This window comes from Scyliorhinus torazame, chromosome 11 (genome assembly GCF_047496885.1).
Source record: "Scyliorhinus torazame isolate Kashiwa2021f chromosome 11, sScyTor2.1, whole genome shotgun sequence".
In the NCBI taxonomy this organism is placed as follows: Eukaryota; Metazoa; Chordata; class Chondrichthyes; order Carcharhiniformes; family Scyliorhinidae; genus Scyliorhinus; species Scyliorhinus torazame.
Window position 1 is genome coordinate 140,349,394 of NC_092717.1, and position 22,623 is coordinate 140,372,016.

The 22,623-nt window shown below is 46.0% G+C and overlaps 1 protein-coding gene and 2 non-coding genes across 6 annotated transcripts in view; all 3 read right to left on the minus strand.

The window, feature by feature from the left end:
- Positions 1 to 22,623, minus strand: part of spidr (scaffold protein involved in DNA repair) — a 452,785-nt gene that overhangs the window by 413,533 nt on the left and 16,629 nt on the right. For all 4 annotated transcript variants that reach the window (XM_072467811.1, XM_072467809.1, XM_072467808.1 and 1 more), the window contains exons 2-3: positions 18,160 to 18,327; positions 9,803 to 9,875 (exon numbers count right to left, since the gene is read on the minus strand). In XM_072467811.1, coding sequence (XP_072323912.1) covers positions 9,803 to 9,875; positions 18,160 to 18,327 — 241 coding nt within the window. The remainder of the gene's footprint in view (positions 1 to 9,802; positions 9,876 to 18,159; positions 18,328 to 22,623) is intronic.
- Positions 3,103 to 3,190, minus strand: trnay-gua (transfer RNA tyrosine (anticodon GUA)). The gene is given in 2 exon segments: positions 3,103 to 3,138; positions 3,154 to 3,190. It is a non-coding gene; the product is annotated as a tRNA-Tyr (tRNA).
- trnam-cau (transfer RNA methionine (anticodon CAU)) lies at positions 3,204 to 3,276 on the minus strand. Its single transcript has one exon. It is a non-coding gene; the product is annotated as a tRNA-Met (tRNA).

The following is a 22,623-nucleotide window of genomic DNA, read 5'->3' on the forward strand; positions in this document are numbered from 1 at the left end:
GTATACCTCTATCAGGTCGCCCCTCAACCTCCTTCGTTCCAGTGAGAACAAACCGAGTTTATTCAACCGCTCCTCATAGCTTATGCCCTCCATACCAGGCAACATTCTGGTAAATCTCTTCTGCACCCTCTCTAAAGCCTCCACATCCTTCTGGTAGTGTGGCGACCAGAATTGAACACTATACTCCAAGTGTGGCCTAACTAAGGTTCTATACAGCTGCAACATGACTTGCCAATTCTTATACTCAATGCCCCGGCCAATGAAGGCAAGCATGCCGTATGCCTTCTTGACTACCTTCTCCACCTGTGTTGCCCCTTTCAATGACCTGTGGACCTGTACTCCTAGATCTCTTTGACTTTCAATACTCTTGAGGGTTCTACCATTCACTGTATATTCCCTACCTGCATTAGCCCTTCCAAAATGCATTACCTCACATTTGTCCGGATTAAACTCCATCTGCCATCTCTCCGCCCAAGTCTCCAGACAATCTAAATCCTGCTGTATCCTCAGACAGTCCTCATCGCTATCCGCAATTCCACCAACCTTTGTGTCGTCTGCAAACTTACTAATCAGACCAGTTACATTTTCCTCCAAATCATTTATATATACTACAAACAGCAAAGGTCCCAGCACTGATCCCTGTGGAACACCACTGGTCACAGCCCTCCAATGAGAAAAGCATCCCTCCATTGCTACCCTCTGCCTTCTATGGCCTAGCCAGTTCTGTATCCACCTTGCCAGTTCACCCCTGATCCCGTGTGACTTCACCTTTTGTACTAGTCTACCATGAGGGACCTTGTCAAAGGCCTTACTGAAGTCCATATAGACAACATCTACTGCCCTACCTGCATCAATCATCTTAGTGACCTCCTCGAAAAACTCTATCAAGTTAGTGAGACACGACCTTCCCTTCACAAAACCGTGCTGCCTCTCACTAATATGTCCATTTGCTTCCAAATGGGAGTAGATCCTGTCTCGAAGAATTCTCTCCAGTAATTTCCCTACCACTGAAGTAAGGCTCACCGGCCTGTAGTTTCCGGGATTATCCTTGCTACCCTTCTTAAACAGAGGAACAACATTGGCTATTCTCCAGTCCTCCGGGACATCCCCTGAAGGCAGCGAGGATCCAAAGATTTCTGTCAAGGCCTCAGCAATTTCCTCTCCAGCCTCCTTCAGTATTCTGGGGTAGATCCCATCCGGCCCTGGGGACTTATCTACCTTAATATTTTTTAAGACACCCAACACCTCGTCTTTTTGGATCACAATGTGACCCAGGCTATCTACACACCCTTCTCCAGACTCAACATCTACCAATTCCTTCTCTTTGGTGAATACTGATGCAAAGTATTCATTTAGTACCTCGCCCATTTCCTCTGGCTCCACACATAGATTCCCTTGCCTATCCTTCAGTGGGCCAACCCTTTCCCTGGCTACCCTCTTGCTTTTTATGTACGTGTAAAAAGCCTTGGGATTTTCCTTAACCCTATTTGCCAATGACTTTTCATGACCCCTTCTAGCCCTCCTGACTCCTTGCTTAAGTTCCTTCCTACTTTCCTTATATGCCACACAGGCTTCGTCTGTTCCCAGCCTTTTAGCCCTGACAAATGCCTCCTTTTTCTTTTTGACGAGGCCTACAATATCACTCGTCATCCAAGGTTCCCGAAAATTGCCGTATTTATCTTTCTTCCTCACAGGAACATGCCTGTCCTGTATTCCTTTCAACTGACACTTGAAAGCCTCCCACATGTCAGATGTTGATTTGCCCTCAAACATCCGCCCCCAATCTATGTTCTTCAGTTCCCGCCTAATATTGTTATAATTAGCCTTCCCCCAATTTAGCACATTCATCCTCGGACCACTCTTATCCTTGTCCACCAGTACTTTAAAACTTACTGAATTGTGGTCACTGTTACCGAAATGCTCCCCTACTGAAACATCTACCACCTGGCCGGGCTCATTCCCCAATACCAGGTCCAGTACCGCCCCTTCCCTAGTTGGACTGTTTACATATTGTTTTAAGAAGCCCTCCTGGATGCTCCTTACAAACTCCGCCCCGTCTAAGCCCCTGGCACTAAGTGAGTCCCAGTCAATATTGGGGAAGTTGAAGTCTCCCATCACCACAACCCTGTTGTTTTTACTCTTTTCCAAAATCTGTCTACCTATCTGCTCCTCCATCTCCCGCTGGTTGTTGGGAGGCCTGTAGTATACCCCCAACATTGTGACTGCACCCTTCTTATTCCTGATTTCTACCCATATAGCCTCACTGCCCTCGGAGGTGTCCTCCCGCAGTACGCGGGTACTCATCTCCACCCTTTATACCCTTTTGGCAATGTTGCATAGTAGATTTACTGTTGCGCTGGATCCTGGACAACTACAGGACTCGGAATGCTCAAAGGATAAAATGTAAATTAAATACTTCTTTTTTTTTTAAAATACATTTATTAAAGTTTTTTAACACAATTTTTCCCCCTTACAAATAATAACCCCCCCCCCCACCCCCCCCACCCCCCACCCCCCGTAACAAAAAAAAAGAGAAATCGTGCGGAGCAAGATATATACATGAAAAATGATATATTTACACAGCTTTGTACACTGGCCCTCACCCGTACGTGCCAATTTCCCCAACCCTTCATATTATCTCTTGCCCATCCACCCTCCCAGGCAGTCCCCACTTTCTCCCCCCCCCCCCTCCCCAGGACGTCGTCGTTCCCCCCCCAAGGTTAGACATAGAATTTACAGTGCAGAAGGAGGCCATTCGGCCCATCGAGTCTGCACCGGCTCTTGGAAAGAGCACCCTACCGAAGGTCCAAACCTCCACCCTATCCCCATAACCCCACCTAATCCCCATAACCCAGTAACCCCACCCTACGGGCAATTTTGGACACTATGGGCAATTTAGCATGGCCAATCCACCTAACCCGCACATCTTTGGACTGTGGGAGGAAACCGGAGAACCCGGAGGAAACCCACGCACACACGGGGAGAACGTGCAAACTCCGCACAGACAGTGACCCAAGCCGGAATCGAACCTGGGACCCTGGAGCTGTGAAGCAATTGTGCTAACCACCATGCTACCGTGCTGCCCCAAAGGGAAGAGGAGCTTCCTTCGAGCCGGAATTGAACCAGTGACCTAAGGATGCCAGTTTGAATGATCTACAATCCTCCGCTCTACCAGCTGAGCTATCGAAGGAGAGGCCAAAATCTGCCCTCTCTGAGGATTGAACTCAGGACCTTCAGATTATGAGACTGACGCGCTGCCTACTGCGCTAAGAAGGCACCTGAATCAGGTTGCTGCTGATGCTGACCAACCTTCCTCTAACGCTCCGCGAGATAGTCTAGGAACGGTTGCCACCGCCTGTAGAACCCCTGCGCAGACCCTCTCAAGGCGAACTTAATCCTCTCCAACTTTATGAACCCAGCCATATCATTTATCCAGGCCTCCAGGCTGGGGGGCTTCGCCTCCTTCCACATTAGCAAGATCCTTCGCCGGGCTACTAGGGACGCAAAGGCCAGAATGCCGGCCTCTTTCGCCTCCTGCACTCCCGGTTTGTCCACTACTCCAAATATTGCTAGCCCCCAGCTTGGCTAGACCCGGACTTTCACCACCTGAGATATTGCTCCCGCCACTCCTCTCCAGAACCCCTCCAGTGCCGGGCATGACCAAAACATATGGACATGGTTCGCCGGGCTCCCTGAGCACCTTCCACATCTGTCCTCTACCCCAAAGAACCTACTCAACCTCGCCCCCGTCAAGTGCGCTCTGTGGATCACCTTAAATTGTATCAGGCTGAGCCTGGCACATGAGGAGGAGGAATTAACCCTACCTAGGGCATCAGCCCACAGACCTTCCTCGATCTCCTCCCCCAGCTCCTCCTCCCATTTACCCTTCAACTCTTCTACCAGCACTTCCCCCTCTTCTTTCAACTCCTGGTGTATTTCCGACACCTTGCCCTCCCCGACTCATACACCTGAGATCACCCTATCTTGAACTTCTTGTGCCAGGAGCAACGGCAATTCCTTCACCTGTCGCCTCACAAAAGCCCTCACCTGCATATATCTAAAGGCATTTCCCGGGGGTGTAAATTAAATACTTCTATGTGGAGAAATGCAACCTATATACAGAGCAGATAACAGTCACGATGAATAATAATAATAATCACTTATTGTCACAAGTAGGCTTCAATGAAGTTACTGTGAAAAGCCCTTAGTCGCCACATTCCGGCGCCTGTTCGGGGAGGCTGGTACGGGAATTGAACCCGTGCTGCTAGCCTTGTTATGCATTACAAGCCAGCTGTTTAGAATAATTGGCAAAATTCTGGAAATGTGAAAAATATACATCATATCAGATATTACCAATTAAACATTTTAATCCAGCCTTTAAAGATCCAGCATTTTAGGGCTCTCAACTCAAGTTGGAGCCACAGTAAGCATTCAGTATAAAATCTTGCTGCTGAAGTGTTAAATTGTAGGATTTTCTATAAAACTTGAACTCCTGGAATAGTCAACAGAGTGGCTCTGATACAAAAGAACAGGCCTCCAAAATGGTGGAAAAATACATTAAAATTATTGAGATTAATTTGGATGAGAAGCATCTCCAGCTTTATAAGTAATGCTGCGTTTTCCCCGATTTCACCACTTTGTCCCATAATGTATGTGCAAATAAATAATAGTCTGCTCCAGCATGTTATCCAACGCCTCTCTTAAAACAACCACTAGGAGGTGTCTAAGGTCAAGCAAAATGATTGACATTCTTTTCTCTCTTCTGAACTATGTCCAAAAGCTTGTTCTTTCCCCACAATAACATGGCCAAGATCAGAAATGCATGGGTAGGTATGCACAACCTGCCACTCTGTTTAGTCGGGTTCTTAATTTATGCTCTCATTACATACTGCAGTTGTTCGGATATTAAAATTCTTCCCCAATTCTCCAAGTCATTTATCACATTCACACTATCTATAATGCTGGTAAAACACTGCCCACTCGTCCATAAAAAAATAATGCATGTCCGATCATTTGCTAAATCAAAGTCAGCAGCATCCTCCATGTAGATTATGTCATGTTGCAATCATTGTACAAGTGCTGTCGTATTGCAACTTCCTAACTACTATTGAAATAAAAAAGGAATGTGGAAAGATGAAGGCTACAATCTCAAGCATGTGATGGGTTCAAAATATAGCACCTGAATTCCTGGGCATTATATTAATGCTACAAGAATAGAAATTCTTCAGCACGGTAGCATTGTGGATAGCACAATTGCTTCACAGCTCCAGGGTCCCAGGTTCGATTCCTGGCTTGGGTCACTGTCTGTGCGGAGTCTGCACGTTCTCCCAGTGCGTGCGTGGGTTTCCTCCGGGTGCTCCGGTTTCCTCCCACAGTCCAAAGATGTGCCGGTTAGGTGGATTGGCCATGGTAAATTGCCCTTAGTGTCCAAAATTGCCCATAGTGTTGGGTGGGGTTACTGGGTTATGGGGATGGGGTGGAGGTGTTGACCTTGGGTAGGGTGCTCTTTGCAAGAGCCGGTGAAGACTCGATGGGCCGAATGGCCTCCTTCTGCACTGTAAATTCTATGATATGAAATTACAGTAATTACAATAGTTTATTTGACCTGGTGTTCTTATTAAAACTGTCATAATTTCCATTCAGCTTGTCAGCCAGCAGACTGTTGTTCTAACTGATCAGTGCATTTCTACACATTTTCTTAAACTTATGCTTTTACTGTCATTTCCCATTTCCCCCTTCTGCCTACCCCAATTTGCTGCCTGGTTAATTTTACCAATCTCTCTTTAAGGACAGGGATTCACACAACAATAAAAACTGGCAACTCTAATTTTTGATTTATCTAAGGTGCTACATAGGAGTGTCATCAAACAAAATGTGTCAACAAGTTAGATCGGCAGATGTAAGGAAAGTTGATTAAAAGCTGGACAAAGAATAGTTTTTAAGGAACATATTTTAAAAGGTTAGAGGTCTAGAGATGTCTACGGAGGGTCTCCACTCCTGCCCCAGATCATCTGTTGCTGAAACTCTCAGCTGTGCCTTTTTTATAGTTTTTAATCAATAAAGGTACTACATAACTCAAGCTGCTGTTGCGTGGGTCACTGCTCATACAACAGTCCAGTTCTGTTTCTAGACAATCCTAACCCAAGGATATTAATCATGAGTGATTCAGCAAAGGTAATGCTGTTGAATATCAGGGGGAGGTGATTAGATTCTCTCTTGTTCAATTATGGTTCTTGCCTAGCATTTAGCTGGCAAGTTACATTTACACCACACATTAGCCCAAGCCTGAATGTTGTCCAGGTCTTGCTGCATATTGGTATAAGACCATAAGACATAGGAGCAAAATTAGGCCACTTGGCCCATTGAGTCTGCTCCACCATTCAATCATGGCTGATATTTTCTCAGCCCCAATCTCCTGCCTTCTCCCCATAACCCCTGATTCACTGATGGGCTGCTTCAATATCTGAGATGTCTTAAATGTTACCAAGAACTTGTGCAATCATCAGCAATCATCCCCCCTTCTGACCTTATGATGGAGTGAAGGTCACTGATGAAGCAACTGAAGGTGGTTGGGTTACATAAGAACATAAGAACTAGGAACAGGAGTAGGCCATCTGGCCCCTCGAGCCTGCTCCGCCATTTAATGAGATCATGGCTGATCTTTGTGGACTCAGCTCCACTCTCCGGCCCGTACACCATATCCCCGAATCCCTTTATTCTTTAGAAAGGCATCTATCTTTTTCTTAAAAACGTTTAAAGGAGCCTCAACTGCTTCACTGGGCAAGGAATTCCAGAGATTCACACCCTTTGGGTGAAGACGTTCCTCCTACACTCCGTCCTAAATCTACCTCCCCTTATTTTGAGGCTATGCCCCCGAGTTCTGCTTTCCCCGACCAGTAGAAACAACCTGCCCGCATCTATTCTATCTATTCCCTTCATAATTTTATATGTCTCAATAAGATCCCCCCGCATCCTTCTAAACTCCAATGAGTACAGTCCCAGTCTACTCAACCTCTCGTCATAATCTAATCCCCTCAACTCTGGGATCAACCTAGTGAATCTCCTCTGCACTCCCTCCAGTGCCAATATGTCCTTTCTCAGGTAAGGAGACCAAAACTGAACTGGTTAGGACACTGCCCTGAGTAACTTCTTCAGCAATGTCCCAGGACTGAAATGATTGACCTCAATAGTGGCCATCTTCCTTTGTGCTAGGTATGACTGAAACCAGTGGAGAATATTCCTCTGGTTCACATTGACTTCCATTTTGCCAGGGCTCCTTGATGTCACACTCCGTCAAATCCTGTCTTGATGTCAAAGACAGTCAGTCTCATCTCACCTCTGAAATTCAGTTCTCTTATTCATGTTTGGACCAAGGCTGTAATGAGGTCAGGAGCTGGGTGACCCTGATACAACTAAAACTGAGCATGAGTGAGCAGGTTATTGGTGAGTAAGAGCTGCTTGACAGCATCGTCAACATCTTCTTCCATTACATTCCTGATGATCGAGACTGATGGGGCAGTAATTGGCTAGGTTGGATTTTCCTGCTTTCTGTGGATAGGACATATCTCGTCAATTTTCCACATTGTCAAGCAGATGCCAGTGTTGGAGCTGCACTGGAACAGCTTGATTAGGGGTGTGGCTAGTTCTGGAGCACAAGTCTTCAGTACTACTGCTGGGATGTTGTCAGGGCTCTTTGCCTTTGCTGCATCCAGCTCCTTGAGCAATTTTTTATCATTTGGAATGAATTGAACTGATTAAAGACTGGCATCTGTGACACTGGGGAATTTAAGACAGGCATCGGTGATGTTGGGGGATCTCAGGAGGAGGCCAAAATGGATCATTTGTTCTGGCTGACTATGGTTGAAAATGTTTGAGCTTTGTCTTTTGCACTGACAAGTTGGGCTCCAACAAATTGAAGGCGGGGATATTTATATGTTTGATTTTCCATCACCATGCAGGACAGGAACTGGCAAGGCTGTAGAACCTTGATCTGATAAATTGGCAGCTCTACCTCTCGCATGCTGATTGTGCTGTTTGGCATGGAGGTATTCCTGTGTTATAGCTTCACCAGGTTGACACCTCATTTTTGGCATACCTGGTCCTGCATTCTTTGAACGGGGGGGGGGGGGGGGGGGGGGGGGGGGGGGGGGGGGGAGAGGAGGAGAGAGAGAGAGAGAGAGAGAGAGGAGGATTTGCCAGGCCCTGGGGTTATAGATTGTGGTTGAATGTAATTCTGTTGCTACTGATAGTACACAATGCCTCATGGATGCCCAATTTAGAACTGTTAGATTTGTGCTGAATTTATCCCATTTAACACAGTAGTAGTGATACACATGATGAATGATGTCCTCAGTGTGAAAATGGGGCTTCATCTCCACAAGGACTATGCATTGGTCACTCCTGCTAATAATGTCAAGGCCAGGTGCATCTGTGGCAAGTAGACAGGTGAGGGTAAGATCGAGCAGTTTTTTTCTTCTTATTGATTCCCTCACCACCTGTGGCAGCCCAGTTTGTCAGATGTGTCCTTCACAACTTGGCCAGCTTGATCAGTACTGCTGCTACTGAGCCACTCTTGGTGCTGGGCACTGAAGTCCCCAACTTTTGTGCCCTTGCTACCGTTAGTGACTCTTCCAATTGCTGTTCAACATGGAGGAGTACTGATTCATCAGCCGCGGAAGGGTGATAGGTGGTAATCAACAGGAGATTTTCTTGTCCATGTTTAACTTGGTACTTGAGACTTCCTGCAGTCATGATTAATATTCAGGACAACTTTTGCCTGACTGTATAAACTGTGCCCTCCTATAGAAACACCCTCCTGACTGTATACCATTGTGCCACCTCTGCAGGATCTGTCCTGCTGGTGGTATGACATTGGCTGTAAGATATGAGCCTATGCGTTTGACTATGTCAGGCTGTTACTTGGCTAATCTGTGGGACATGTAACCAAATTTTGGAAAGGAGGGTTTTGCAGGGTCAACTGGACAAGGTGTGCCATTATTCTGTTTGTTGCCTAGTTCGATGCCGGGTTGTCTGTCCAGTTTTATTTTCTTTTGATTTTTCTGTTTAATACAACTGAGTGGCTTGTCCGGCCATTTCAAAGGGAAGTTAATAGTCACTCATATTACTATGGGTTTGGAGTCACGTGTGGCCAGACCAGGCAAGGACAACAGATTATCTTCACTAATAGCCATTAGAGAATCAGATGGCTTTTTACAACTATCCAATAGTTTCATGGTCACTATTACTAGGACTAGTTTTTAATTCTGCACCTATTAATTAAATGGCTTAAATCCCACTAGCGAATGGTGGGATTTAAACACAGGTCCCCAGAGAGTTAGCTTGTGCCTCTGGTTTACTTAAAACATTTTTTTTAAAAAAATTTTTAGAGTACCCAATTCATTTTTTCCAATTAAGGGGCAATTTAGCATGGCCAATCCACCCAGCTTGCACATCTTTGCATTGTGGGGGTGAAACCCACGCAAACACGGGAAGAATGTGCAAAATCCACACGGACAGTGACCCAGAGCCAGGATCGAGCCTGGGACCTCGGCGCAGTGAGGCAGCAATGCTAACCACTGTGCCACCGTGCTGCCGCGCTGGTTTACTAATCCAATAACAGTACATTGCCATGTGCAGTCAAATAGCAAGCCCACCCTTGCTGCCTAGTTCACAGAAATAGCTACTAATGAGTATCAGGTGGCTGTTTGTATCTGTGATATTGTATTCTAAAGATAGCCAGCATCTTCAGGAAAATAAAGAGAGAAAGTTGGGAACAGCAAGCACTTAATACGAGGTAAACTACCTTCAACAGAATGAAGTCCAGGTGCAAGGCTGCAGACCACTTTTTGTCCTTCTCCCATAGACCTGCTGCTACCCTGTTAAAATAAAATATTGATGAGTAATATGAAGCATTTGAAAAACATTCAGGAACATGGGCATGTAGAACAAAAAGGATACTTTTTTTAAATATTAAATTACAGATCTAATTATTTTTGAAAAGGATTCCACTAATAGCCAAAAAAAATATTCAAAACATATTTAAACCTAGATTCAAATTTAAAAGATTGTGCTGCATTAACCAACAGCAATTTCTTAACCAGAATGAACTTCAAATATGAAAAAAATTACTGATAAACAATCTAAAAACCCTGCTCATTTGGAGTTGCATCTACACAGAACAATTGGTATACTGTTGAAAAAATCTAACTACTGCCAGTAGGACTGTAGCTTTCAAACATTTTGGTTGAAGAAACCCTTTTCAAATGGACTTGTGATCATGGACCCTGCCTATCTAAATGATAACAATATATAATACTTGCATTACAAAAGTGTTGGTTTCTTAAAACCTTTACTAAAACACTAGTTACATAAACAGTAGCGGATTGAGGACAATTTAACTGATGAAGACAAAGATGAGATTGGCCAGACTAATCACAGATAAACCTAACATTCTAGTGAATGCAATCTGGACTGCATTTAATGTGGCTAAATGTTAATCAAATATGTATCCAATCAGTTCACAGATCACATTCAATACAAACTGCTACTGACCAAATCACGATTAACAGCAGTCACATCATATTTAGATATTCAAAATGCTCAAAGGTTACTTTTTTTTTTAAAAGAACCTTCCCCCATAAATAGACGAGCTTCCTTGTCTTGAATTCTGTTAGAATTCTCATAAATCTGACATTCTCAGGAATATTTTACAGGCTTGTGGATATGCAGCCCAGTTTGAAAATGAAATGAAAATGAAATGAAAATCGCTTATTGTCACAAGTAGGCTTCAAATGAAGTTACTGTGAAAAGCCCCTAGTCGCCACATTCCGGCGCCTGTTCGGGAGGCTGTTACGGGAATCGAACCGTGCTGCTGGCCTGCCTTGGTCTGCTTTCAAAACCAGCGATTTAGCCCTATGCTAAACAGCCCCAGTTTCATAATGTTATTCAATCATGCAACATTACTGCAACACGGTGGAAGATTTCTATCAGTCCAACTGATAGCATTTCTACAATTATAAGAATCAAACCAACATGAAATGTTGCTTAATGCAAAGGTCCAAATTGTGTGTACCAAAGCATCATAGCAATAATTGACCTTCCACCTTCCCTCATGCTGAAAGTAAATGCAAGACTCACCACTGAAAACCAAAGGCCCCCAAAGCACACATCACCACAAACAAGAATATTTGGCAGCTTCAGAAGCAAACACCTTGCCAGATCTTCTGCAAGACAAACCTTTAGTTTATACCCAAGTGGGCAGCTTGCCTTTTGTTCTTTTTTAAATTAATTTTTACAGGAAGTGGGCTTCGCTGATTAAGCTAGCATTTGTTGCTCATCCCTAATTGCCCTTGAGTATATGGTGGTCAGCTGCTGCCTTGAACTGCTAAACTACATGTGTGTAGGTTCATCTACTATGCGATTATGGAGGCAGTTTCACGATTATGACCCAGCGACAGTGAAGAAACAGTGATATATTTCCAAGTCAGGATGGTGAGTGACTTGGAGGGGAGCTTTCAGATGGTGGTGTTCCAATGCATTTGCTGTCCTTGTTCTTCTAGATGGTAGTGGTCATGGGCTTGGAAGGTTCTGCCTAAGGAGCCTTGGGGAGTTCCTGCATCTTGTAGATGGTACACACTGTGTGTTGGTAGTGGAGGGAGTGAATGTTTATGAGTGGTGTGTCATTCAAGCGAGCTGCTTTGTCCTGGATGGTGTTGAGCTTCTTCAGTGTTGTTGGAGCTGCACTCATCCAGGCAAGTGGGGAGTACTCCATCACATTCCTGGCTTGTGCCTTATAGATGGTGGACAAGCTTTGGGGAGTCAGGAGGCGAGTTACTCGCCACAGGATTCCTAGCCTCTGACCCTCATTAGCAGCCACAGTATTTATATAACTGTCTAGTTCAGTTTCTGGTCAATGGTAACCCCAAATCCGTTGATTGGCAGCATGGTGGACAGTGGTTAGCACTGCTGCATCACAGCTCCAGGGACCCCGGTTCAATTCCGGCCTCGGGTGACTGTCTGTGTGGACTTTGCACTTACTCCCTGTGTCTGCGCGAGTTTCCTCAGGGTGCTCCAGTTTCCTCCCACAGTCCAAAATGTGCAGATTCGGTGGATTTGCCGTGCTAAATTGCCCCTTAGTGTCCAAAATGTTATGTCGGGTTAATGGGATATGGTGTAGGCGTGGGCTTAAGTGGGGTGCTCTTTCCAAGGGCCGATGCAGACTCGATGGACCGAATGGCTTTCTTTTGCACTGTCAATTCTATGATTCTATGAGAGTGGGGAAATTCAGTGATGGTAATGCCATTGAATGTCATGGGGTGATGTTTTGATTCTCTTATTGGAGACGGTCATTGCTTGGCACTTGGTGGCATAACGGTTACTTGCCACTTGTCAGCCCAGCCTGGATATTATCCAAGTAGTGCTGCATTTGCACATGGACTGCTTCAGCGTCTGAGGAGTCAAGAATTTGCTGAACATTGTGCATTCATCAGCGATCATCCCCACATCTGACTTGATGCTGGAAGAAAAGTAATTCATGAAGCAGCTGAAGATGGTTGGACCTAGGACACTACCTTGCGACATTCCTGCAGTAATGTCATGGAGCTGTGATAACTGATCTCCAACAACAACAATCATCTTCCTTTCTGCTAGGTATGACTCCAACCAGTGGAGAATTTCCACTCTCATTCCCATTGACTCCAGTTTTTCTGGGGCTCGTTGATGCCATACTCAGTTAAATGTTGCCTTGATGTCAAGGGCAGTCATTCTCACCTCACTTCCGGAGTTCAGCTCTTTTGTCCATGTATGAACCAATGCTGTAATGAAGTCGGGAGTTGAGTCACCCTGGCGGAACCCAAACTGAGCGTCAGTGAGCAGGTTATTGTTGAGTAAGTGCTGCTTGGTAGAGCACTGTTTATGACCCCTTCCATCACTTTACTGATGATTTGAGAGTAGACTGATAGGGCGGTAATTGGCCGTGTTGGATTTGTCCTGTTTCTTCTGTACAGGACACACCTGGGCAATTTTCCACATTGTCATGAGCACAGTATTCTGATGGATGCTTCCTGTCCCAAGTTCAAGTGTGCCCTTCCATGCAAACACGGACTCTCCCATCCAACATTTCATGCTGAGAGAAAGGAAACTATATACAAACAAAGAACAAAGAAATGTACAGTACAGGAACAGGGCCTTCGGCCCTCCAAGCCCGTGCCGACCATGCTGCCCGACTAAACGACAATCTTCTACACTTCCTGGGTCAAGATGCCCCTTAAATGTCACTATTGTTCCTGCTTCCACCACCTCCTCCGGTAGCGAGTTCCAGGCACCCACTACCCTCTGTGTAAAAAACTTGCCTCGTATATCTACTCTAAACCTTGCCCCTCTCACCTTAAACCTATGCCCCCTAGTAATTGACCCCTCTAACCTGGGGAAAAGCCTCTGACTATCCACTCTGTCTATGCCCCTCATAATTTTGTAGACCTCTATCAGGTTGCCCCTCAACCTCCGTCGTTCCAGTGAGAACAAACCAAGTTTATTCAACCGCTCCTCATAGCTAATGCCCTCCATACCATTCTGGTAAATCTCTTCTGCACCCTCTCTAAAGCCTCCACATCCTTCTGGTAGTGTGGCGACCAGAATTGAACACTATACTCCAAGTGTGGCCTAACTAAGGTTCTATACAGCTGCAACATGACTTGCCAATTGTTATACTCAATGCCCCGGCCAATGAAGGCAAGCATGCCGTATGCCTTCTTGACTACCTTCTCCACCTGTGTTGCCCCTTTCAGTGACCTGTGGACCTGTACTCCTAGATCTCTTTGACTTTCAATACTCTTGAGGGTTCTACCATTCACTGTATATTCCCTACCTGCATTAGACCTTCCAAAATGCATTACCTCACATTTGTCCGGATTAAACTCCATCTGCCATCTCTCTGCCCAAGTCTCCAAACAATCTAAATCCTGCTGTATTCTCTGACAGTCCTCATCGCTATCCGCAATTCCACCAACCTTTGTATCGTCTGCAAATTTACTAATCAGACCAGTTACATTTTCCTCCAAATCATTTATATATACTACAAACAGCAAAGGTCCCAGCACTGATCCCTGTGGAACACCACTGGTCACAGCCCTCCAATTAGAAAAGCATCCTTCCATTGCTACTCTCTGCCTTCTATGACCTAGCCAGTTCTGTATCCACCTTGCCAGCTCACCCCTGATCCCGTGTGACTTCACCTTTTGTACTAGTCTACCATGAGGGACCTTGTCAAAGGCCTTACTGAAGTCCATATAGACAACATCCACTGCCCTACCTGCATCAATCATCTTTGTGACCTCTTCGAAAAACTCTATCAAGTTAGTGAGACACGACCTTCCCTTCACAAAACCATGCTGCCTCTCACCAATACGTCAATTTGCTTCCAAATGGGAGTAGATCCTGTCTCGAAGAATTCTCTCCAGTAATTTCCCTACCACTGACGTAAGGCTCACCGGCCTGTAGTTCCCCGGATTATCCTTGCTACCCTTCTTAAACAAAGGAACAACATTGGCTATTCTCCAGTCCTCCGGGACATCACCTGAAGACAGTGAGGATCCAAAGATTTCTGTCAAGGCCTCAGCAATTTCCTCTCTAGCCTCCTTCAGTATTCTGGGGTAGATCCCATCAGGCCCTGGGGACTTATCTACCTTAATAATTTTCAAGACGCCCAACACCTCGTCTTTTTGGACCTCAATGTGACCCAGGCTATCTACACACCCTTCTCCAGACTCAACATCTACTAATTCCTTCTCTTTGGTGAATACTGATGCAAAGTATTCATTTAGTACCTCGCCCATTTCCTCTGGCTCCACACATAGATTCCCTTGCCTATCCTTCAGTGGGCCAACCCTTTCCCTGGCTACCCTCTTGCTTTTTATGTACGGGTAAAAAGCCTTGGGATTTTCCTTAACCCTATTTGCCAATGACTTTTCGTGACCCCTTCTAGCCCTCCTGACTCCTTGCTTAAGTTCCTTCCTACTTTCCTTATATTCCACACAGGCTTAGTCTGTTCCCAGCCTTTTAGCCCTGACAAATGCCTCCTTTTTCTTTTTGACGAGACCTACAATATCTCTCGTTATCTAAGGTTCCCGAAAATTGCCGTATTTATCCTTCTTCCTCACAGGAACATGCCGGTCCTGAATTCCTTTCAACTGACACTTGAAAGCCTCCCACATGTCAGATGTTGATTTGCCCTCAAACATCCGCCCCCAATCTAGGTTCTTCAGTTCCCGCCTAATATGGTTATAATTAGCCTTCCCCCAATTTATTTGAGACCTTAGTTATTAATGTCAATATTAAAGTCAGAGGATTTCAAAGTGAAAGATGCCTTGAAACGCAAGTTCATGCCACGTTTTGCAACGCCAAAAAAGAGAGTCCTGTTTTGGGCGCATTCAGCGGGATGTTTCTCAGCACCTGCAGCACCGAGATTGACCCCGCTATCAAACGGGACTTTTTGGGGGGGGCCTTAATCAGGATCACCCTGCCGAAAATGCACTGACCTCATTTCCCGCACTGAGGAACTGAAGAGATTGGGGCGCCATTTTAAAATGCCGCCCCGATCTCTCGACCCCCCCCCTTTGAGTTCCACTGTAGACTCCGGCACCTGGGAGACAATCCAGGTTGCATTACGCCTGGTCCATGTTTATGTGGACCAGGGCTAGACGGCATTATGGTGAGGTCTCCCAGTCAACGGTGTTCGTTCCCAGGCCTCGGGAGCGGATTTATTTGGTCTAACTGCTCATTTAAATATGTAAATCTGGATCTTGCCCAGCAAGGACACGATCCAGATCATGACGTCTCACAAGATCTTACTGGATCTCGAAGGCGTTGAGCGTTGCAAATCTCGCAAGAGGACTCGTCGCATCACCAAGTCGTGTGTGACATGGTCGGTTGATCGCGCCCTGGAACAATATAGATGGGTAAAAACAAGGAAATCAGCAGAGGAATTGGATGGGGAATCGAGTTGTCTCCCGGGTACATTAATTTAGAGGAAGTTCAGATGATTCACTGTCTAGGGCCCTGGCCAGTAATGTGGGAAAAGATGAAGTATCTCTTCAGCTTGCAAAGAGCCTGGGGAAGGGAAACAGTTAATGGAAGTGTTAGATGAGCAACAGTTGCCTCAGAAGCCAAAATGAGGGACATGTGTTTGATAATGCAATCATGAAATAGCAGGTGATAATCTGTCAGATGCAGAGGCTGATTGGAAAGTAGGCGAGGTCAAGGGGGAATCTTAATATTATTGTGGTAGGTGGTGGAAAGAGAAGAGATGACACAGTACAATTGGAATTGGAGAAGGCAAGAGAATGGGGATGAGAAACGTATCAGCCATGATTGAATGGCGGAGCAGACTCGATGGGCCGAATGGCATAATTCTGCTCCTATGTCAAGATCTTATGGAATGGGCCTAGTCAAGGGTCCTGTCCATCAAAATAGAGGGAAAATCCAGGCTGAGAAAAAAGCGCTGGGATGAAAGGTTGCATTTTTACTCCAAAAGGGACAATGAAAAACTTGGATAAAGAAAAGGAGCCTGTACAGAATGCAGGAACTAATATGATGCAGGTAGTTGTGCGGGACAACGAGGGAAAGAAGTTCAGGGAGGGAAGGAAAGACTGAGAAATATAAGATCAATGGACATCTGAAGTATAATTAATGAAATTCCCCCAGTCAGGGCTGAACACCTATGCAATGGAAAATAAGTGATCAGGGAAGAGCCCAATATAGGGCAAGAAGAGTGTTCAGTATTTCCTGTCCAAGAGACAAGCATGACTAAGACAGGTCCTTTAATCTGGAGGAAGTGAGTGGAGTCCAGGAAAAGTCATTAAATGTGAGATGATTTATTTCATTAGTCAATGCAATTAAAAAATAATCTTGTTACTTTTATGATCAAAGGATACCAATATGTAAGATAAAAGACAAATAAGCAAAGGGTCTAAATTCCCCACCAGCAGAAGAAAAACAAATCTCCTAACTGCTCTCCAAATGAACAATACACCTAATGCCATTCCTTTACCTTCGACTCACAATCCGGCACATTCTTCCTTTTCAGATAACCCAATTCCCTCTTGATTGCCTCTATTGAACAAACCTCCACCACACTCTTCGGCAGTGCATTCCAGATCTTAATCACCCACTCCATAAAAATGTTTCTCTTCTAGTCTCCATTGCTTCTTGATTGGCAACTACATTAAATCTGTGCCCTCCCATTCTCAATCCTCCCACCAGTGGGAACAGTTTCTCCCTATCGACTCTGTCCAGATGCCTCAGGATTTTGAATACCTCTATCAAATCCCCCCTCAGCTTTCTCTTCTCCAAGGAAAACAGCGTCAAATTCTCCAATCTAACCATGTAACTGAAGTTTCTCATCTCCAAAACTACTCCTATGCATCCTTTTTTGGATCCTCCCTAATACTTAACATCTTTCCGAAAGCGTGCAGTCCAGTTCAGGCCAAACCAGTGTTTTATACAAGTTTAGCATAACCTCTTTGCTCTTGTGTTCTATACCCCTAATAATAAAGCCTAGGCGACTGTACACTTTAAGAACTGTGCTCTCAACCTATTCTGCCACCTTCAATGACTTCTGCACATATACATCCAGGCATCCCTGCTCCTCCATCCTCTTTAGAAGGGTATCCTTCATTTAATATTGCCTATCTACATTCTTACTACCAAAATGAATCACTTCACACTTTTCTGCATTGAATTTCATCTGCTACTCAACAATTTGCCCATGTCCTTTGAAGCTCTACACTATTCCACTCTCAGTTCACAATGCTTCCAAATTTTGTATCATCTTCAGATTGTGAAATTGTGCCCTGTACATCAAGGTCTGGGTCGTTAAAATATATCAAGTAAAGCAATAGTTCCAACACTGACACCTGGGAAGTCCATTACAAACCTTCCTCCAGACTGAAAAACATCCATTCACCACTACTGTTTCATGTCATTCATTCAATTTCATATCTATGTTTCTAGCATCACTTTTATTTCATGACATCCACACATGCCCTCTCACCCCATTATTTCATTTTTACTACTTCCTATTCATCCGCCACATATTACATAAACATACAATTCAGTTTTTACAGGCGATCCATTCTATGTTGCTAATATGTTACATTATCTTACCTCCATTGGTGAAACTTCTTGGAAACCTTCTCCACATTGATTCCATGATTTTGCAATTGAAGGTGTACATTTCTTCGCAAGGCTATTTGTTCTCTTACAGGTAATCTCCTCGTCCTGCGCATCATGTAAAAACAAGAATCTCTGCACCATTCCAGTAATCCTTTTCCGCTGAAAAGCACACAAATATATTAGGTTAACAATACAAACTGACAAGAAATGCTATATTTGTATCACCTTGGTTTTTAAAAAATATTTTTTTATTCTCCTCCTTTTTCACATTTTATCCCAAATTTACACCGTACAATAAACAATAATCAGTAACGAATGTAATGTCCATCCCCATATCAATAACAACGTTCCCATCCTCCCACCAACCCCCCAAACATTAGCCCGCATGCTAACATAAACAATGACAAAAAGGAATCAGGAATCACCCATAGTCAACATTAACACATAGTCCTTCTCCCCCCCAACCCTCCCAGCCCCCAACCCCACTAATGTTCAATGTGATCCAATTCTCGAAAGTGCACAATTAGTAACTCCCATGAACTCTAGAACCCCTCCATCCTTCCCCTCAGTTCAAATTTGCCCTTTTCAAGTGTCAAGAATTCCAGCAGGACCCCCCGCCACACCAGGGCATAGGGTGGAGAGGTTGAGCTCCACCCTAACAGGATCCGCCTTTGGGCAATCAACGTGGCGAAGGCTACAACATCTGCCTCCGCGCACATTTCCCAACTCCGGCTGGTCCGACACCCCGAATATGGCCTCCCCAGGGCCCGGGTCCAGTTTCGCATGCACCACTTTCGAGATTATCCTAAACACTTCCTTCCAGTAATCCTCCAGCTTTGGACAGGACCAAAACATATGAACGTGGTTTGCGGAGCATCCCCCGCAACGTTCACATCTTCTACCCCCTCAAAGAGCCGGCTCATCCTCGTCCTTGTAAGGTGCGCTCTATACACCACCTTCAGCTGTATCAGCCCCAATCTCGCACACGAGGTGGAGGTGTTCACCCTCCGGAGCACCTCATACCAGAACCCCTCCTCCATACCCTCTCCCAACTCTTCCTCCCACTTTGCCTTGATCCCTTCCAGCGGTGCCTTATCCTCTTCCAAAACAGCCCTGTGAACCGCCGATACTACCCCCTTCTCCAGTCCCCCTGTCGTCAGCACCTCTTCCAGCAATGTGGAAGCCGGCTCTACTGGGAAGCTCTGTATCTCCTTTCTGGCAAAGTCTCGAACCTGCATGTAACTAAATATTTCCCCCTGCTCCAGCTCATACTTCGCCCCCAGCTCCTTCAATCCGCAAAATGACCCCCAAGAAACAAATCTTTTAGTGTCCTAATTCCTTTCTCTTCCCATCTCCGAAAATTTCCATCCCACTTCCCTGGCTCAAATCTGTGGTTCCCCCGAATCGGCATTTCCCTTGACCCTGCCCCCAACCCGAAGTGCTGTCGAAACTGCCTCCAAATCCTCAACCAAGCTATTGCTACCGGACTCCCTGAGTATCTCCCAGTTGCCGTCGGGAGCGGCGCTGTCGCTAGCGCCTACAATCTCGACCCCCTGCCCAAATTCTCCTCCATTCTGACCAATTTGGAGTTAACTACAGTGACCCAGCTCCGTACCTTCTCCACATTCGCCGCCCAGTAATAATGCATCAGGCTTGGAAGACCCAAACCCCCTGCCTGCCTTCCTCTCTGTAGTATCACCCTTTTAATTCTGGCCACCTTCCCTCCCCATATGAACGAGGTAGCCCCTCAATTTCTCTAAAAAATGCCTTTAGCAGGAAAATCGTCAGGCATTGAAAAAGCACCAGGAATCGGCAGCACATTCATTTTAACTGCCTGTACCCGACCTACCAGCAACGGAGGGAGACCATCCCACCTTGCCAGATCAGCTTTCACCCTCCCATCAAACTAGAAATGTTGTACCTACGGAGCCCCCCCCACCAATCTCGAGCAACTTGCACCCCAGGTATCTAAATTGAGTCCCTGCCTTACGGAATGGCAACTCCCCCATCCCTGCCCCATCCCCTGGCCGAGACTCTGCAAAATATTCACTCTTGTCTATATTTAATTTGTATCCTGAAAAAGACACAAACACCCGAAGCAGTTCCAGTATTCCCCCTATTGGCACACTTGGTCCAACACCTATAATAAGTCAGCAGCATATAAGGACACCCTATGCTCTATCCCCCCCTGCACTATCCCTTTCCATATCCCGAACTTCTTAATGCGATGGCCAGTGGCTCAATCGCGAGTGCAAACAGCAGGGAGGACATAGGACATCCCTGCCTAGTCCCACGGTGGAGTGGAAAGTATTCTGAGCTGATGTTATTTGTGCGGACACTAGCCTATGGGTCCTTATATAATAGCTTTACCCAGTCCACAAATCTGGATCCAATTCCAAACCGCTCCAGAACGGTCATCAAGTACCCCCATTCTACCCGGTCAAACGCTTTCTCGGCATCCAATGCCACAACCACCTCTGTTTCCGTCCCCTCCGCCGGTACCATAACCACGTTCAATACCCTCCTAATGTTCGAAAAGAGCTGCCTCCCTCTCACAAGCCCCGTCTGATCTTCACCTATCACCTTCGGAAGGCACTCTAGCCTACCTACCAGTACCTTCGCCAATATCTTTGCGTCCACGTTTAAAAGTGATATGGACCTATACGACACATCGGATCCTTATCTTTCTTAGGGAACAGGGAAATTGATGACCGCCCCAAAGTTTATGGTAACACCCCCTTCCCTGTCGCCTCCTCAAACATCCCCACCATCAGCGGTACCAGCTTATTTTTGAATTTTTTATAATATTCCACTGGAAACCCATCCGGCCCTGCCACCTTCCCCGACTACATCCTCCCAATCGCATTGTTTATCTCCTGCTCCACTATCGCCCCCTCTAAGGTAGCCCTGCCCATTCCCCTAACCGCGGGTACTCCAGCCCATCTAGAAATTCCTGCATCTCCCGGCCTCCCCCAAGTGGCTCTGATCTGTACAATCTCTCATAGAATTCATTAAAGACCTTGTTAATCTGGAGTTACCACCAACTTCTCTGCCCTGTCTCGCACCTGGACAATTTCCCTTGCTACAGCCACCCTACGGAGCTGACCTGCCAATATACGGCCCGCCTTCTCTCCATGCTCGTAAACTGCCCCCTTGCTCGCCTCAACTGGTGTACCGCCTTCCTTCATAGAATTTACAGTGCAGAAGGTGGCCATTCGGCCCATCGAGTCTGCACCGGCTCTTGGAAAGAGCACCCTACCCAAGCCCACACCTCCCCCTATTCCCATAACCCGTAACCCCATCCAACACAAAGGGAAATTTTGGACACGAAGGGCAATTTAGCATGGCCAATCCACCTAACCTGCACATCTTTGGACTGTGGGAAGAAACCAGAGCACCCGGAGGAAACCCACGCACACACACACTAACGTGCAGACTCCGCACAGTCAGTGACCCAAGCCGGGAATCGAACCTGGGACCCTGGAGCTGTGAAGCAATTGTGCTAACCACTATACTACCGTGCTGCCCTGGTAGATAGTCGGTCAAAGCTCGTCTGGAGTTCCTTCCTCTTTGCCAACTGCGCTGGGTCCCCATCTTCTGCATACCTCCTGCTACCTCCAGCATCTCATCTATTACCCTCTGACGTTCCAACCTCTCCTTTTTGTCTAGCCTAGCCTTGAACGAGATCACCTCACCCCTTACCACCGCCTTTCAAGCCTCCCAGACAACCGCCTTTGACACCTCACCCGTGCAGTTAAAACCTACATATTCCTCGATTCTTTTTCAATTTTGTCACAGAACCCTCGGACCCCCAACAGTGCCACATCTAACTTCCACCCTGGTCTCTACCATCCCCTTCTCCAGTACCACATCCACCCAATGCGGAGCATATGATATTGCAATTGCCGAGTACTCCGACCCTTTAACCACAGCCAGTAGCGCCTTCCCCACCATGAAAAAGTCAATCCATGAGTACACCTTATGGACCACTGAGAAAAACGAGTACTCCCGCTCCCTCGGGTGCAGAAACCTCCAAGGGTCCACCCCTCCCATTTCCACCATTAGCCCAGCCAGCGCCTTCACCCCCCGACGGGATTAGCGAGCGCAGCCGTGATCTGTCTAATTTTGGCTCCTGCACCAAGTTCCAGTCCCTCCCCACTATCAGTTTGTGTGTGTCCAAGTCGGGGATGGCCCCCACACACCTTCTTCGCGAATCCCACATTGTCCCAATTGGGACCACATACACTTACCAGCACCACTAGCCTCCCCTCCAGAGCCCACAATCACATACCTAACCCCCCAGATCTGCAACCACCTTCTCCATCTGGAACCGCACCCTTTTGCTGACCATTACCACTACCCCTCGAGCTCTTCCATCAAATCCAGAATGAAACACCTGACTAACCAGCCCTTTTTAAGTCTCACTTGTGTATCAACTTGGTTTAATTGACTTCC